The sequence below is a fragment of the Lithobates pipiens genome, unplaced genomic scaffold, assembly GCF_037356315.1.
Source record: "Lithobates pipiens isolate NorthernLeopardFrog02 unplaced genomic scaffold, aLitPip1_a1.2 Scaffold_30, whole genome shotgun sequence".
NCBI lineage: Eukaryota > Metazoa > Chordata > Amphibia > Anura > Ranidae > Lithobates > Lithobates pipiens.
In genome coordinates this window covers 31,276,149-31,295,593 of record NW_027507791.1, presented here as the reverse complement: position 1 = coordinate 31,295,593, position 19,445 = coordinate 31,276,149, and the positions used below count along the sequence as shown (strand labels likewise).

The 19,445-nt window shown below is 47.3% G+C and overlaps 1 protein-coding gene across 1 annotated transcript in view; it reads right to left on the bottom strand.

Moving 5' to 3' along the window:
• Nucleotides 1-19,445, bottom strand: part of CHRNB2 (cholinergic receptor nicotinic beta 2 subunit) — a 53,315-nt gene that overhangs the window by 11,354 nt on the left and 22,516 nt on the right. The window contains exons 2-3 of the mRNA XM_077463938.1: nt 11,805-11,950; nt 233-277 (exon numbers count right to left, since the gene is read on the bottom strand). Coding sequence (XP_077320064.1) covers nt 233-277; nt 11,805-11,950 — 191 coding nt within the window. The remainder of the gene's footprint in view (nt 1-232; nt 278-11,804; nt 11,951-19,445) is intronic.

Sequence of the window (19,445 nt, the reverse complement as noted above, 5' to 3'; positions counted from 1 at the left end):
GCCGCACAGAGGACGGTTCTCCTTGCAGCGTTGAAGGGCAATTATATAACCGATACAAAGCAAGAGACGGGGTTGTCCTCAGGGAGCCGCAGCACAGGTGACTTATCCGCGCCGCGTCCTGCGGCCACCTTTTCTGGGACGTAGAGACGACCGTTAAATGGCGGGGCATCTGCGGAGACGGCCAAAGGAAAGGTTATAATAAATTCATAATGGTTTACAATGAGAAGTTTACCTGAGTCAGCCACACGTTGGTCGTCATTATCTGTTCCCGCTCGTGCTGGAAGGAAAAGGGAATCAGATTACGTAAATTCATCGACATCATTATATAAAAATAAAAAAATCAATACATTAGGACCAAATAAGTATCACATTTCCCTGAATATGGCTTTGGGGGGGCTTCAAGGAGAAATGGGTACAGTCAGGGCCGGTGCTACCACAAGGCAAACTAGGCAGCCGCCTAGGGGCGCGCCCGGCCACTGGTGTTCCTACTCTCTTCTCTCTGCAGCAAGCAACTAAGTCTCTGCATCTGCAGGCAGCCGCTGCTCCGTTCGCACATAATGTCAGAGGCGCGGCGGAGGACCGTGTCCCAACTCCCGAATGAATGGAGGCAAGCAAACATTCATTGGCGGGCACTGGTAGGCTGCATCGATGGGTGCTGGTGAGGCTGCAACGATGGGCGCTGGTGAGGCTGCATCGATGGGCGCTGGTGAGGCTGCATCGATGGGCGCTGGTGAGGCTGCATATGGTGGGCGCTGGTGAGGCTGAATTTGATGGACGCTTCATTAAAAAGGTGGTGTATACATGGGCAGGGCAAACGGGGTGTGGTCAAGGGTGGAGCCAAAGGGGGGGGGGTGGCAAAATTAGGTTTTGCCCAGGGTGTCAAAAATCCTTGCACCAGCCCTGGGTACAGTGACAGGTCCTAACCTTTTTAAATGAACCCATTACCAGAAGCTTGGGATTCCCCGGACAGTTAACCTGACCAATCCCTTTAACTCATAAGTCAGTTTGACTACGGGGGAGTTCGAGAACTAGGTACATACACAGGTGCGCATTTCTAGTTCTGTGCTGCAGTTTTAAGACAGCTCCACCCTCTTTCATTTTTTTGAACTTCCCAGTTATGTCCTCAGAGCTCGTAATTGCCAATCAGTGAAATGCCCACGAGATCCTTTTACTGGTTTGAAAGGAGGTCATGGGGCTCATAGGCCATCCACAGCAAACGTCTTTGGCCCAGATATGTTAGCGTTGAAAGAAATCAAGGTTGGCTTGAACCAATTGGCTTATCTTTACCAGTATATCACCATCACCCAACGAGGGCCACAAAGCTTCTAAAACCAAGGTTGGCTTGAACCAGTTGGCTTATCTTTACCAGTATATCACCATCACCCAACGAGGGCCACAAAGCTTCTAAAACCAAGGTTGGCTTGAACCAGTTGGCTTATCTTTACCAGTATATCACCATCACCCAACGAGGGCCACAAAGCTTCTAAAACCAAGGTTGGCTTGAACCAGTTGGCTTATCTCTACCATTATATCACCAAAGGCCCAAAGAGGGCCAAGAAGATTCGAATCAAGGATGGCTTGGGCTCCTCTCTACCAGCATATTGTCAAAGACCCAAAGAGGGCTTCTCCTACCAAGACTGGCTTGAACCAATTGTCTCACTTCTTTCAGTATATCGTCAAAGGCCTGAACAGGACCAAGAAGCTTTTCCAATCAAGGTTGAACTGAAGCAATTACCTCAACTCTACCAGTTTATCACCATCACTCAAAGGGGGCCAAGAAGTTTCTCCAATTAAGACTGGCTTGAACCAGTTGGCTTATCATTACCAGTAGATAACCATTGCCCAAAGGAGGACCAATAAGCTTCTCCAACCAAGGTTAGCTTTAACCAATTGGCTCATCTCTACCAGTATATCACCCTCACCCAAAGAGGGAGGAGAAGCTTCTCCAACCAAGGCTGGCTTGAACCTATTTGCTCATCTCTACCAGTATATCATCAAAGACCCAAAGAGGCTTCTCCAACCAAGACTGGCTTTAACCAATTGTCTCACTTCTTTCAGTATATCGTCAAAGGCCTGAACAGGGCCAAGAAGCTTTTCCAATCAAGGCTGAATTGAAGAAATTACCTCAACTCTACCAGTATATCACCATCACTCAAAGGGGGCCAAGAAGTTTCTCCAATTAAGACTGGCTTGAACCAGTTGGCTTATCATTACCAGTAGATAACCATTGCCCAAAGGAGGACCAATAAGCTTCTCCAACCAAGGTTAGCTTGAACCAATTGGCTCATCTCTACCAGTATATCACCCTCACCCAAAGAGGGACGAGAAGCTTCTCCAACCAAGGCTGGCTTGAACCTATTTGCTCATCTCTACCAGTATATCATCAAAGACCCAAAGAGGCTTCTCCTACCAAGACTGGCTTGAACCAATTGTCTCACTTCTTTCAGTATATCGTCAAAGGCCTGAACAGGACCAAGAAGCTTTTCCAATCAAGGTTGAACTGAAGCAATTACCTCAACTCTACCAGTATATCACCATCACTCAAAGGGGGCCAAGAAGTTTCTCCAATTAAGACTGGCTTGAACCAGTTGGCTTATCATTACCAGTAGATAACCATTGCCCAAAGGAGGACCAATAAGCTTCTCCAACCAAGGTTAGCTTTAACCAATTGGCTCATCTCTACCAGTATATCACCCTCACCCAAAGAGGGAGGAGAAGCTTCTCCAACCAAGGCTGGCTTGAACCTATTTGCTCATCTCTACCAGTATATCATCAAAGACCCAAAGAGGCTTCTTCAACCAAGACTGGCTTTAACCAATTTACTCACCTCTATTGGTATATTGTGAAAGGCCCAAGGATGGCCAAGAAGCTTTTCCAATCAATGTTGACTTGGCCCATCTCTACCAGTATATCACTATTGCACAAATACATCCAAGTAGCCTCTCTAACCAAGGCTGGCTTGAACCATTTGTTTTATCTCTACCAGTGTATCACCAAAGGCCCGAAGAGGGCCATGAAGCATTTCCGATCAAGGTTGGCTTGAGGCAATTGTCTAATTTCTACCAGTATATTGCCAAAGGCCTGAAGAGGGCCAAGAAGCTTCTCCAACCAAGACTGACTTGAACTAATTTGCTAACCTCTACCAGTATATCCCCAAATGCCAGAAGATGGCCAAGAAGTTTTTCCACCCCACTGGTAGTCTTGGAGCTCCTCAGCTTCTAAGCCCTGACCATCCCCTGTATTATGTGCTTAGTCTTTGGCTATATCTAGTGTGTGTTTGCTATCTGGCACTGAATATTACTGCATTTTATGTGCAGCCCTTGGGTGATGTTGGGGGGGCCGCACACGAGCTTCCCCAAATCAAGAAAGTTGACCACCCCTGTTCTAAAGGTATAATAGCCGTCTGGCAGGAATTCAAAGGAAACTTGCTGATCACCTAGTGGTATGAGGCAAGGGGACATGCAGATTTTAGTTTTTTTTTGTTTTAGATGGAGCAAGGAGAGGTCAGAACCTCTGTATAGTTTTTGTTGCTGCTGATGTATGCACTGGGGGATTTCCACCCATGGCACACCCTAATGTACGGGGTGTCACCGAAACAAGAAATATCTTCCCAGTGGAGATGAAAGCAGGAAAAAAACCCTGTGGGAAACTACAGTGCTTTTTGGCACTACATGGAAAGAGTAAAAAGGGGCTTCAGCCCAACTCCTCCCATATCAAGTCCCCAACATGTTTTGTCCTGCCAACAGGGGGCTTAGTCATTGGGTCTTGCATTGGGAAAAATGAATCAATGATGTGATTTGGGGCTGCGCCCAAAATCCATATGCTTTTCAACACCAGACATGAGTTGGGAACCCATGGAAAAAGGGTGTCCTACTCCTTCATAGGGTGCCTTCCACCTATATAGGGTGTCTTAATCCTTCATAGGGTGCCAGAGTCTTTTATTGGGTGCCCTCCACCTATATAGGGTGTCCTACTCCTTCATAGGGTGCCAGAGTCTTTTATTGGGTGCCCTCCACCTATATAGGGTGTCTTAATCCTTCATAGGGTATTGGGTGTCCTCCACCTATATAGGGTGTCCTACTCCTTCATAGGGTGCCAGAGTCTATTATTGGGTGCCCTCCACCTATATAGGGTGTCTTAATCCTTCATAGGGTGCCAGAGAATTTTATTGGGTGCCCTCCACCTATATAGGGTGTCTTAATCCTTCATAGGGCGCCAGAGTCTTTTATTGGGTGCCCTCCACCTATATAGGGTGTCTTAATCCTTCATAGGGTGCCAGAATCTTTTATTGGGTGCCCGCCACCTGTATAGTGTGTCTTAATCCTTCATAGGGTGCCAGAATCTTTTATTGGGTGCCCTCCACCTATATAGGGTGTCTTAATCCTTCATAGGGTGCCAGAGTCTTTTATTGGGTGCCCTCCACCTATATAGGGTGTCTTAATCCTTCATAGGGTGCCAGAATCTTTTATTGGGTGCCCGCCACCTGTATAGTGTGTCTTAATCCTTCATAGGGTGCCAGAGTCTTTTATTGGGTGCCCTCCACCTATATAGGGTGTCAGACTCCTTCATAGGGTGCTCTAATTCTTTATAGGATGTTTTACTCCTTTAAAGGGTGCCCCATAAAAGAGTCTGGCACACTATAAAGGAGTAGGACACCCTTTAAAAGAGTCTGGCACTCTATAATGAATTAGGGCACCCTATAAAGCAGTATGGCACCTGATAAAGGGTCTGGCACCCGATAAAGACTTTTTTGGGTGCCCTACTCCTTTATAGGGTGTCAGACTCTTTTATAATGTACCCTACTCTTACATAGGGTTACCTAGTACTTTTATAGGGTGCCTTACTCGTTTATAGGGTGCCCTACTCTTTTATAGGGTGACCTAGTACTTTTATATGGTGCCTTCCACCTATATAGGGTGTCAGACTCCTTCCTAGGGTGCCAGAGTCTTTTATAGGGTGCCCTACTCCTTTATAGGGTGCCAGACTCTTTTAGAGGGAGATCTACTTCTTTATAGGGTGTCAGACTCTTTTATAGGGTGCGCTACTTCTTTTTATGGTGCCAGACACTTTTATAGGGTGCTCTACGCATTTATAGAGTGCCAAACTCTTTTATAGGGTGCCAAACTCCTTTATAGGGTTACAGACTCTTTTATAGGGTGCTCCACTTGTTTATAGAGTGCCAGACTCTTTTATAGGGTACCCTAATGCTATATAGGGTGCCCTACTTCTTTTTATGGTGCCAGACACTTTTATAGGGTGCTCTAATCCTTTATAGGGTGCCAAACCCTTTTATAGGGAGCTCCACTTCTTTATAGCGTGCCAGACTCTTTTATAGGGTGCCCTACTTCTTTTTATGGTTCCAGACACTTTTATAGGGAGCTCTACTTCTTTATAAGGTGTCAGACTCTTTTATAGGATGTTTTACTCCTTTAAAGGGTGCCCCATAAAAGAGTCTGGCACACTGTAAAGGAGTAGGACACCCTTTAAAAGAGTCTGAAACCCTATAAAAGAGTTTGGCACTCTATAATGAATTAGGGCACCCTATAAAGCAGTATGTCACCTGATAAACCATCTGGCATCCAATAAAGACTCTTTTTTTGGATGCCCTACTCCTTTATAGGGTGTCAGACTCTTTTGTAGTGTACCCTACTCTTACATAGGGTGACCTAGTGCTTTTATAGGGTGCCTCTTTTTAATAGGGTGTCCTACTCTTACATAGGGTGATCTAGTACTTTTATAGGGTGCCCTACTCCTTTATAGTGTTCCCTACTCTTACATTGGGTGCCCTAGTACTTTTATAGGGTGCCCTACGCCTTTATAGTGTACCCTACTCTTACATAGGGTGCCCTAGTACTTTTATAGGGTGCATTATGCCTTTATAGTGTTCCCTACTCTTACATAGGGTGCCCTAGTACTTTTATAGGGTGCCCTACGCCTTTATAGTGTTCCCTACTCTTACATAGGGTGACCTAGTGCTTTTATAGGGTGCCTCTTTTTAATAGGGTGCCCTACTCTTACATAGGGTGACCTAGTACTTTTATAGGGTGCCCTACTCCTTTATAGTGTACCCTACTCTTACATAGGGTGACCTAGTACTTTTATAGGGTGCCCTACGCCTTTATAGTGTTCCCTACTCTTACATAGGGTGCCCTAGTACTTTTATAGGGTGCCCTATGCCTTTATAGTGTACCCTACTCTTACATAGGGTGACCTAGTACTTTTATAGGGTGCCTCTTTTTAATAGGGTGTCCTACTCTTACATAGGGTGATCTAGTACTTTTATAGGGTGCCCTACTCCTTTATAGTGTTCCCTACTCTTACATAAGGTGCCCTAGTACTTTTATAGGGTGCCCTATGCCTTTATAGTGTACCCTACTCTTACATAGGGTGACCTAGTACTTTTATAGGGTGCCTCTTTTTTAATAGGGTGTCCTACTCTTACATAGGGTGATCTAGTACTTTTATAGGGTGCCCTACTCCTTTATAGTGTTCCCTACTCTTACATAAGGTGCCCTAGTACTTTTATAGGGTGCCCTATGCCTTTATAGTGTACCCTACTCTTACATAGGGTGACCTAGTACTTTTATAGGGTGCCTCTTTTTAATAGGGTGTCCTACTCTTACATAGGGTGACCTAGTACTTTTATAGGGTGCCCTACTCCTTTATAGTGTTCCCTACTCTTACATAGGGTGCCCTACGCCTTTATAGTGTACCCTACTCTTACATAGGGTGACCTAGTACTTTTATAGGGTGCCCTACTCTTACATAGGGTGACCTAGTACTTTTATAGGGTGCCCTACTCCTTTATAGTGTTCCCTACTCTTACATAGGGTGCCCTAGTACTTTTATAGGGTGCACTATGCCTTTATAGTGTTCCCTACTCTTACATAGGGTGACCTAGTACTTTTATAGGGTGCCCTACTCCTTTATAGTGTACCCTACTCTTACATAGGGTGACCTAGTACTTTTATAGAGTGCCCTACTCCTTTATAGTGTACCCTACTCTTACATAGGGTGACCTAGTACTTTTATAGGGTGCCTCTTTTTAATAGGGTGTCCTACTCTTACATAGGGTGATCTAGTACTTTTATAGGGTGCCCTACGCCTTTATATTGTACCCTACTCTTACATAGGGTGACCTAGTACTTTTATAGGGTGCCCTACTCTTACATAGGGTGACCTAGTACTTTTATAGGGTGCCCTATGCCTTTATAGTGTACCCTACTCTTACATAGGGTGACCTAGTACTTTTATAGGGTGCCTCTTTTTAATAGGGTGTCCTACTCTTACATAGGGTGATCTAGTACTTTTATAGGGTGCCCTACGCCTTTATATTGTACCCTACTCTTACATAGGGTGACCTAGTACTTTTATAGGGTGCCCTACTCTTACATAGGGTGACCTAGTACTTTTATAGGGTGCCCTACTCCTTTATAGTGTTCCCTACTCTTACATAGGGTGCCCTAGTACTTTTATAGGGTGCACTATGCCTTTATAGTGTTCCCTACTCTTACATAGGGTGACCTAGTACTTTTATAGGGTGCCCTACTCCTTTATAGTGTACCCTACTCTTACATAGGGTGACCTAGTACTTTTATAGGGTGCCCTACTCCTTTATAGTGTTCCCTACTCTTACATAGGGTGCCCTACGCCTTTATAGTGTACCCTACTCTTACATAGGGTGACCTAGTACTTTTATAGGGTGCCCTACTCTTACATAGGGTGACCTAGTACTTTTATAGGGTGCCCTACTCCTTTATAGTGTTCCCTACTCTTACATAGGGTGCCCTAGTACTTTTATAGGGTGCACTATGCCTTTATAGTGTTCCCTACTCTTGCATAGGGTGACCTAGTACTTTTATAGGGTGCCCTACTCCTTTATAGTGTACCCTACTCTTACATAGGGTGACCTAGTACTTTTATAGGGTGCCCTATGCCTTTATAGTGTACCCTACTCTTACATAGGGTGACCTAGTACTTTTATAGGGTGCCTCTTTTTAATAGGGTGTCCTACTCTTACATAGGGTGATCTAGTACTTTTATAGGGTGCCCTACGCCTTTATATTGTACCCTACTCTTACATAGGGTGACCTAGTACTTTTATAGGGTGCCCTACTCTTACATAGGGTGACCTAGTACTTTTATAGGGTGCCCTATGCCTTTATAGTGTACCCTACTCTTACATAGGGTGACCTAGTACTTTTATAGGGTGCCTCTTTTTAATAGGGTGTCCTACTCTTACATAGGGTGATCTAGTACTTTTATAGGGTGCCCTACGCCTTTATATTGTACCCTACTCTTACATAGGGTGACCTAGTACTTTTATAGGGTGCCCTACTCTTACATAGGGTGACCTAGTACTTTTATAGGGTGCCCTATGCCTTTATAGTGTACCCTACTCTTACATAGGGTGACCTAGTACTTTTATAGGGTGCCTCTTTTTAATAGGGTGTCCTACTCTTACATAGGGTGACCTAGTACTTTTATAGGGTGCCCTACTCCTTTATAGTGTTCCCTACTCTTACATAGGGTGCCCTACGCCTTTATAGTGTACCCTACTCTTACATAGGGCGACCTAGTACTTTTATAGGGTGCCCTACTCTTACATAGGGTGACCTAGTACTTTTATAGGGTGCCCTACTCCTTTATAGTGTTCCCTACTCTTACATAGGGTGCCCTAGTACTTTTATAGGGTGCACTATGCCTTTATAGTGTTCCCTACTCTTACATAGGGTGACCTAGTACTTTTATAGGGTGCCCTACTCCTTTATAGTGTACCCTACTCTTACATAGGGTGACCTAGTACTTTTATAGAGTGCCCTACTCCTTTATAGTGTACCCTACTCTTACATAGGGTGACCTAGTACTTTTATAGGGTGCCCTATGCCTTTATAGTGTACCCTACTCTTACATAGGGTGACCTAGTACTTTTATAGGGTGCCTCTTTTTAATAGGGTGTCCTACTCTTACATAGGGTGATCTAGTACTTTTATAGGGTGCCCTACGCCTTTATATTGTACCCTACTCTTACATAGGGTGACCTAGTACTTTTATAGGGTGCCCTACTCTTACATAGGGTGACCTAGTACTTTTATAGGGTGCCCTATGCCTTTATAGTGTACCCTACTCTTACATAGGGTGACCTAGTACTTTTATAGGGTGCCTCTTTTTAATAGGGTGTCCTACTCTTACATAGGGTGATCTAGTACTTTTATAGGGTGCCCTACGCCTTTATATTGTACCCTACTCTTACATAGGGTGACCTAGTACTTTTATAGGGTGCCCTACTCTTACATAGGGTGACCTAGTACTTTTATAGGGTGCCCTACTCCTTTATAGTGTTCCCTACTCTTACATAGGGTGCCCTAGTACTTTTATAGGGTGCACTATGCCTTTATAGTGTTCCCTACTCTTACATAGGGTGACCTAGTACTTTTATAGGGTGCCCTACTCCTTTATAGTGTACCCTACTCTTACATAGGGTGACCTAGTACTTTTATAGAGTGCCCTACTCCTTTATAGTGTACCCTACTCTTACATAGGGTGACCTAGTACTTTTATAGGGTGCCCTATGCCTTTATAGTGTACCCTACTCTTACATAGGGTGACCTAGTACTTTTATAGGGTGCCTCTTTTTAATAGGGTGTCCTACTCTTACATAGGGTGATCTAGTACTTTTATAGGGTGCCCTACGCCTTTATATTGTACCCTACTCTTACATAGGGTGACCTAGTACTTTTATAGGGTGCCCTACTCTTACATAGGGTGACCTAGTACTTTTATAGGGTGCCCTATGCCTTTATAGTGTACCCTACTCTTACATAGGGTGACCTAGTACTTTTATAGGGTGCCTCTTTTTAATAGGGTGTCCTACTCTTACATAGGGTGATCTAGTACTTTTATAGGGTGCCCTACGCCTTTATATTGTACCCTACTCTTACATAGGGTGACCTAGTACTTTTATAGGGTGCCCTACTCTTACATAGGGTGACCTAGTACTTTTATAGGGTGCCCTATGCCTTTATAGTGTACCCTACTCTTACATAGGGTGACCTAGTACTTTTATAGGGTGCCTCTTTTTAATAGGGTGTCCTACTCTTACATAGGGTGACCTAGTACTTTTATAGGGTGCCCTACTCTTACATAGGGTGACCTAGTACTTTTATAGGGTGCCCTACTCCTTTATAGTGTACCCTACTCTTACATAGGGTGCCCTAGTACTTTTATAGGGTGCCCTACGCCTTTATAGTGTTCCCTACTCTTACATAGGGTGCCCTAGTACTTTTATAGGGTGCACTATGCCTTTATAGTGTTCCCTACTCTTACATAGGGTGACCTAGTACTTTTATAGGGTGCCCTACTCCTTTATAGTGTACCCTACTCTTACATAGGGTGACCTAGTACTTTTATAGGGTGCCCTACTCCTTTATAGTGTACCCTACTCTTACATAGGGTGACCTAGTACTTTTATAGGGTGCCCTATGCCTTTATAGTGTACCCTACCCTTACATAGGGTGACCTAGTACTTTTATAGGGTGCCTCTTTTTAATAGGGTGTCCTACTCTTACATAGGGTGATCTAGTACTTTTATAGGGTGCCCTACGCCTTTATATTGTACCCTACTCTTACATAGGGTGACCTAGTACTTTTATAGGGTGCCCTACTCTTACATAGGGTGACCTAGTACTTTTATAGGGTGCCCTATGCCTTTATAGTGTACCCTACTCTTACATAGGGTGACCTAGTACTTTTATAGGGTGCCTCTTTTTAATAGGGTGTCCTACTCTTACATAGGGTGATCTAGTACTTTTATAGGGTGCCCTACGCCTTTATATTGTACCCTACTCTTACATAGGGTGACCTAGTACTTTTATAGGGTGCCCTACTCTTACATAGGGTGACCTAGTACTTTTATAGGGTGCCCTACTCCTTTATAGTGTACCCTACTCTTACATAGGGTGCCCTAGTACTTTTATAGGGTGCACTATGCCTTTATATTGTACCCTACTCTTACACAGGGTGACCTAGTACTTTTATAGGGTGCCCTACTCTTTTATAGTGTTCTCTACTCTTACATAGGGTGAGCTAGTACTTTTATAGGGTGCCTCTTTTTAATAGGGTGTCCTACTCTTACACAGGGTGACCTAGTACTTTTATAGGGTACCCTACTCCTTTATAGTGTTCTCTACTCTTACATAGGGTGCCCTAGTACTTTTATAGGGTGCCCTACGCCTTTATATTGTACCCTACTCTTACATAGGGTGACCTAGTACTTTTATAGGGTGCCCTACTCTTTTTAATAGGGTGCCCTACTCTTACATTGGATGACCTAGTACTTTTATAGGGTGCCCTACTCTTACATAGGGTGACTGAAATGGATATTTTATAGATCGGCAACTCCTATCCTCATATTGATTAGTGGGTTCCAAATTAATAATAACTACTGCAGTAGGGAACAGACACAAAAGATACGCTCAGCATCTTTCCAAATAACCGTTCTCCTTTATTATGACGCATGTGAAGGTTTTTATACACATGATTACGTAGATATCACATTAATATTACAATTGTACGTTTATGGTAACAAGGGGCGTAACATAGGCAGGCTAATTCTAATACAAGGGGCGTAACATAGGCAGGCTAATTCTAATACAAGGGGCGTAACATAGGCAGGCTAATTCTAATCAGGATTCGAAAGAATGCAAAACGTGTACTGAAAACATTATTAGTGCCGTGTGCACAGTGAGGGCAACTTCCCTTAACGCCATCCAACCCCATAAACCCATCCCGTGGATCTGACTTACCACGCTGATGAGCTGGGCCAGGGACACCATCAGCTGCACCGTGACCTGTTCGGAACCGTTGGTGGCGGGCCGGATCAGCTTGTTGTAGCGGCCTGAACTGAGCAGGTACTCCACCAGACGTTCCTCGGTGTCTGTGCCAAGGCATCCTGTAAGACAAAAAAAAAAAAGGTTTCATGGTCAGCTCTGTGACCACCGGCACTGGGGGAGGGTTTGAAGTTTGGCCTACATGAGCGGCAGGCAGGGGGCGCTACAAACATTCCGCAGACACAGCTGGATCTCTGAGAAGAGCTCCATACTATCGGCACCAGAATCCGGCACTCGGTTACATCTATTGCTATTGGTTAGGAAAGAGTATGGGCACAACTGCAAACCTACCAAGACACGGCCGTCCATCTAAACTGACCGGGCCGGGCAAGGAGAGCATTCATCAGAGAAGAGCCAAGAGGTCCATGGTAACTCTGGAGGAGCTGCAGAGATCCACAGCTCAGGGGGGAGAATCTGTCCACAGGACAACTATTAGTCGTCTCTCCACAAATCTGCCCTTTATGGAAGAGTGACAAGAAGAAAGACATTGGAGAAAGAAAGTCATAAGAAGTCCTGTTTGTAGTTTGTGAGAAGCCATGTGGGGGAGGGGGCAGCAAACATGTGGAAGAAGGTGATCTGGTCAGAGGAGACCAAAATTCAACTTTATGGCCTAAAAGTAAAACGCTATGTGTGGGGGAAACTAACACCGCCCATCCCCTGAACACACCATCCCCACCGTGAGACATGGTGGTGGCAGCTTCATGTGGTGGGGATGGTTTTCTTCAGCGGGGACAGGGAAGCTGGTCAGAGTTGATGAATATTTTTTTCTAGAAAATTTTTTTGAATCCCCAAACATTATATATATATTTTTTTGAGCAGACACCCGAGGGAAAAAAAATGGCGATTGTTATTTTTTTTTTTTATGTCACACGATATCTGCGCAGCAGTTTTTCAAACGCCATTTTTGGGAAAAAAAACAATTCATACCCCAATTGTTTTGTAAGATAGGAAAGATGATGTTACGCCGGGATACCTAAAAGTGTCACGCTTTAAAATTGCACGCGCCCGTGGAATGGCGATAAGCTTCGGTACTTACAAATCTCCATAGGCGACGCTTTAACCATTTTTACAGGTTACCTGTTTAGAGTTACAGAGGAGGTCTTGGGCTAGAATTATTGCTCTCGCTCTAACGATCGCGGCGATACCTCACATGTGTGGTGCGAACGCCGTTTACATATTTACGTATGCGTCCGCTTCTGCGCATGATCACAGAAGGACGGGGGGGGGTTGGGGGGGGCTTTCATTTTTTATTTATTTATTTTGTTTTTTATTTTGACACTGTCCCTTTATTATGTGTGAGATCACCGGGTCTCTGTGCTTCTCTATGCAATGCAGGCAGATCATGGCTGGTGGGAGGAGCTTTCTGAAAACATCAAAACCCCCCCCCCCCCCCCGGCCTCAGCACTCCTCTCAAGAGCCTTCAGCCCAAATGCAAGCAGTGGGAGGAGCTATGCAAATATCAAACTGGGTGTGTGTTACTCTGGAGGAGTGGGCGTTCCTAGTCAAGCTGTATTTGCATAGGTAACGCCCACATGTGACGCTGAGCCCCCATGATTGAAAGAACTGCAATCCAAATGAATTAAAGGGGTGGGGCCAGGGAGCAGTGGGAGGGGTTATGCAAATATAAAACTGGGTGGGTGTTACTGTGGAGGAGTGGGCGTTCCTAGGCAGGCTGTATTTGCATAGGTAACGCCCACATGTGTCGTTGAGCCCCCATGATCGAAAGAACTGCAATCCAATTAATGAAATGGGCGGGGCCAGTGAGAAGTGGGAGGAGTCATGAAAATATCAAACTGGGTGGGTGTTACTCTGGAGGAGTGGGCGTTCCTAGTCAAGCTGTATTTGCATAGGTAACGCCCACATGTGACACTGAGCCCCCATGATGGAAAGAACTGAAGGCTAATGAATGAAAGAGGTGGGGCCAGGGAGAAATGGGAGGAGTTATGCCTTGATGGGTGGGAGTTGCTCTGGAGTAGTGGGCGTTCCTAGTCAAGCTGTATTTGCATAGGCAACGCCCACATGTGATGCTGAGCCCCTATGATCGAAAGAACTGTAATGCAATGAATGACAGGGGTGGAGCCAGGGAGATGTGGGAGGAGTTATGCAAATAGCAAACTGGGTGGGTGTTACTCTGGAGGAGTGGGCGTTCCTAGTCAAGCTGTATTTGCATAGGTAACGCCCCCATGTGACGCTAAGCCCCCATGATAGAACTGAAGGCTAATTAATTAAAGGGGCAGGGCCAGTGGGAAATTGGGAGGGGTTATGCCATTATCAATACACCTTGATGGGCGGGTGTCAGTCTGGAGGAGTGGGCGTTCCTAGCCAGGGTTCATTTGCATAGGTCGCACCCCCACGTGTGATGCTGAGGCTCCATGATTGTCCAATGAATGAAAGGGGGCGGGGCCCGGGGACAGTCATGGTGCTAAGGAAAGCTCTAGATGATGGCGGATGTCCTCTAGCCAGGAATAAAAAAAAAAAAAGGCGGAGCCCTGTCTGTCTGGCTGCAGCTTCTAATGCACATTGTGACGCGCTCGCCGTGTGCGGTGACATCAGAGGAGTCCAGGGGGGGGGGAGGAGCCTGGACACCGGTTCAAGACTGAGAGTCCGGAGTCCTCCCACAACGATCGGGAAATAAATGATTAATGGAGAATTCCTCGTCCTGCAGATTCTCTGCGTCTTCTTTCCCTGAGTCATCGCTGTGTGTGGGGTCCCCCGGGGGCCCCTTCCAGCCGCTGACAGCGCCGCGGCCTCTTTGCAGGTTGGCGATGTGACACCGAGGCTCTTAATGGTGTCACGTTCCTGGGAGATATCAGGGAAGATGTCAGCGCCCCCCGACCCCCCCCCCCCCTCGCCCCACCCCCCACCAGATAAACCTGGGAGGGGCCGGAGTGTGAAACCATCATGGATTCCCGCAGATAAAGGCCGGCGTTGAAGGGCACCTGTACCGGCCACGCCCCCTCAGCCATCGGGTGCCGAGACTTTTCTTAAAGGGATCTTACACTATGTACAAGCCATTGTGGACATTAATATTAAAGTGGACCTGTCATTACTTTACATTTTTCACATTAAAAGTCCGTGCATTGCTCAGAGATCACAGAACCCTTCCCCCCCCCCCCCGAAAAACTCCTTCATTGACTTCTCTCTCCAAAGGACGGCGCCATCTTTGTTCAGACATCCTCCAGGGTCACCTTCTACTTCCTGGACTGAGATTCCGGCACGGAGGCGACGCAATCATGTAAATCCCCGCGCCGTGTTCATATTACCGCGTGCTCGCAATCTAGTGGCGGAGGTCATGTGACAGCTCTGAGTGGCTCTATCATTGAGGCCCAGCAAAGGGGGGGAGGGGGGGTGAAACACGTTGCTATTTAGCAGACATGCTGCAGTGGTATTGTCAATGGCACCTCCCAGCATCTGCAAACATGCGCATTTTTCGCATGAGCCAACCCGTATGGTGCAGTTTGCCGAGGACCGTTTTCGGAAAAGGAGTCCAGACAACCACTGGAAGGAATCCAACCAAGCACTGAAAGGAGTCCCGACCAGCACTGAAAAGGAGTCCCGACCAGCACTGAAAAGGAGTCCCGACCAGCACTGAAAAGGAGTCCCGACCAGCACTGAAAAGGAGTCCCGACCAGCACTGAAAAGGAGTCCCGACCAGCACTGAAAAGGAGTCCCGACCAGCACTGAAAAGGAGTCCCGTCGAGCACTGAAAAGGAGTCCCACGAGCACTGAAAAGGAGTCCCACGAGCACTGAAAAGGAGTCCCACGAGCACTGAAAAGGAGTCCCGACCAGCACTGAAAAGGAGTCCCGACCAGCACTGAAAAGGAGTCCCGACCAGCACTGAAAGGAATCCAGTCGAGGACTGAAAGGAGTCCCAACGAGCACTGAATGGAGTCCCAACAAGCACTGAAAGGAGTCCCAACAAGCACTGAAAGGAGTCCCAACAAGCACTGAAAGGAGTCCCAACAAACACTGAAAGGAGTCCCAACAAGCACTGGAAGGAGTCCCAACAAGCACTGGAAGGAGTCCCAACAAGCACTGGAAGGAGTCCCAACAAGCACTGGAAGGAGTCCCAACAAGCACTGGAAGGAGTCCCAACAAGCACTGGAAGGAGTCCCAACAAACACTGGAAGGAGTCCCAACAAACACTGGAAGGAGTCCCAACAAACACTGGAAGGAGTCCCAACAAACACTGGAAGGAGTCCCAACAAGCACTGGAAGGAGTCCCAACAAACACTGGAAGGAGTCCCAACAAGCACTGGAAGGAGTCCCAACAAACACTGAAAGGAGTCCCAACAAGCACTGGAAGGAGTCCCAACAAGCACTGGAAGGAGTCCCAACAAGCACTGGAAGGAGTCCCAACAAGCACTGGAAGGAGTCCCAACAAGCACTGAAAGGAGTCCCAACAAACACTGGAAGGAGTCCCAACAAACACTGGAAGGAGTCCCAACAAACACTGGAAGAAGTCCCAACAAGCACTGGAAGGAGTCCCAACAAGCACTGGAAGGAGTCCTGACCAGCACTAGAAGACAACTGGGTGAAAATGTTGTGGTCAGATGAGACCAAAATCGAGCTCTTTGGCATCAACTCAACTCACCGTGTTTGGAGGAGGAGGAGGAGGAGGAGGAATGCTGCCTATGACCCCAAGAACACCATCCCCCACCGTCCTACATGGAGGTGGAAACATTATGCTTTGGGGTTGTCTTTCTGCTAAGGGGTCACCGCATCAAAGGGACGATGGACAGGGCCATGTACTGTCAAATCTTGGGGCGAGAACCTCCTTCCCTCAGCTAGGGCATTGAAAATGGGTCATGGATGGGTCTTCCAGCATGACAATGACCCAAAACACACGGCCAAGGCAACAAAGGAGTGGCTCAAGAAGAAGCACATTAAGGTCCTGGAGTGGCCTAGCCAGTCTCCAGTAGCTTTCGGCTACTACTGCAGCCACTTGAAATGAACGGGCTGTCCTTACACACAAAACGCGGGAACGAGCGATAAACGCGCAGGAACGAGCGAAAAAACGCGCAGGCGGCGCGCCATCGCTTGGTGACATCTGTAGCCGCGAAGCAAGCCTCAGGGATGTCTTTTACGTGTTTCTGCTCTTATTGCAGCCCATTTAAATGAATAAGCTGGCCCTACACGCAAAACGCGAGAACGAGCGCTAAACGTGCGTAGACCCGCCAGTGCTTCATCGCACTCGTAGGTGTGAAGCAAGCCTCAGGGGACTTATTTTACATGTTTCTGCTCCTACTGCTGCCCACTGAAATGAATGGGCTGGCCCTACACACAAAACGCGAGAATGAGCGCTAAACGCGCGTAGACGCGCCAGTGCTTCATCGCACCTGTAGGCGTGGAACCAAGCCTCAGGGGACTTCTGTTATGGGTTTCTGCTCATAATGCAGCCCATTGCAATGAATGGGCTGGCCCTACAGGCAAAACGCGGCAACGAGCGATAAACACGCGGGAAACTAGCGAAAAAAAATGTGCGGCGATGCGCCACAACTTGGCGACATCTGTAGGCGTGAACCAAGCCTCAGGGGACTTCTGTTATGGGTTTCTGCTCATAATGCAGCCCATTGCAATAAATGGGCTCTGGCCCTACACGCAAAACGCGGCAACGAGCGATAAAACGCGCGATAAACATGCGGGAAACCAGCGAAAAAAAACGCGCGGCGACGCGCCACAACTTGCGAACATCTGTAGGCGTGAACCAAGCCTCAGGGGACTTCTTTTATGGGGCTTCTGCTCATACTGCAGCCCATTGAATATGAATGAATAGGCTGCCCCTACACGCAAAACGCGGGAACGAACGATGAACGCGCGGAGGCGCGCCGTCACTTGGTGGCACCTGCAGGCGTGAAGCAAGCCTCGGGGACTTCTTTTACGTGTTTCTGCTCTTACTGCAGCCCATTTAAATGAATAAGCTGCCCCTACACGCAAAAATGCGGCAACGAGCGATAAACGTGCGGGAATGTGCGATAAACGCGCGGGAAACTAACTAAAAACGCGCCACGGCGCGCCATCACTTGGTGGCACCTACAGGCGCGAAGCAAGCCTCTGGGACTTCTTTTACGTGTTTCTGCTCTTACTGCAGCCCATTTAAATGACTAAGCTGCCCCTACACGCAAAACGCGGCAACGAGCGATAAACGCGCGGGAAACTAACGGAAAAACGCGCGACGGCGCGCCATCACTTGGTGGCACCTGCAGGCGCGAAGCAAGTCTCGGGGACTTCTTTTATGTGTTTCCGCTCTTACTGCAACCCATTTAAATTAATAAGCTGCCCCTACACGCAAAACGCGACAACGAGCGATAAACGCGCGGGAAACTAACGAAAAACACGCAACGGCGCGCCATCACTTGGTGGCACCTGCAGGCGCGAAGCAAGCCTCGGGGACTTCTTTTACGTGTTTCTGCTCTTACTGCAGCCCATTTAAATGAATAAGCTGCCCCTACACGCAAAACGCGGTAACGAACGGAAAAACGCGCGGGAAACGAACGGAAAAACGCGCAACGGCGCGCCATCACTTGGTGGCACCTGCAGGCACAAAGCAATCCTCGGGGGACTTCTTTTTTACGTGTTTCTGCTCCTACTGCAGCCCATTTAAATGAATAATCTGCCCCTACACGCAAAACGCGGCAACGAGCGATAAACGCGCGGGAAACGAACGGAAATGGTACCTGCAGGCACGAAGCACAGCCTCGGGGACTTCTTTTACGGGGGTCTCTGCTCACACTGCAGCCCACCGAAATGAATAAGCTGGCCCTACACGCAACGCGTGGACGACGCGCCAGCGCCTGGTTGCGCTTGTAGGCGTGAACCAATCCTCAGTCCTCGCTGACCTTTTTTTTCCTCCAGGGTCCTCGGGGGCCCCTAGAAACTGGGGAAAAAAAAATATTGCCTAAGGCAGCTTAATAAATAGGTAACAAAATAATCAATAGGCCTTTGTCAGCGCATTTCTCGGCTCATCTAAGCGCTGCGCGCAAATCCAATAGCGCTCTCCCTCGAGGATCCCCCCCCCCTCCAGTAATTATGGAAATCCAAACGTTTTGTTACAATGTATCAATATTGTATTATATGTATATTTTTTTCCCCGTCTCCCGGTCCCTGATTAGGTTTGCCGACGCCATCGTTCTGGGCACAGGAGCAACGCACAACGCACGCCCTTGTCACGTGACACCCCCCCCCCCCCCCCCCCCCGTGACACGGGCGACGTCAGGCAGCAAGACGCCGGAGCCCGTGTGTGGCGGGGGTAAGTATAATACAGACAGATAATGCACATGATACGTAGAGGCCATAAATTATACACGTGCTGCAGCTCCTTCTACGAGGCTGAGCTGAGCCAGTGTGACAAGTGCCAGCCAATCAACGCGCCAAAGTGCTTCTCCGAGGCCTGTGGATTTTTTTCCCGACCTCTCAACCTCCCAATTTCCTGAAGGCCCTTCGCTCTTCTCTCCGCTCGCCCTCTTCTCCCTGCTCATTACTCTCTAGGGCTTTCAATTACATCATTGACCTCCCCCTCCCTCCCCCCCCCCCAACCTGCTGCAATTTGCCCGTCA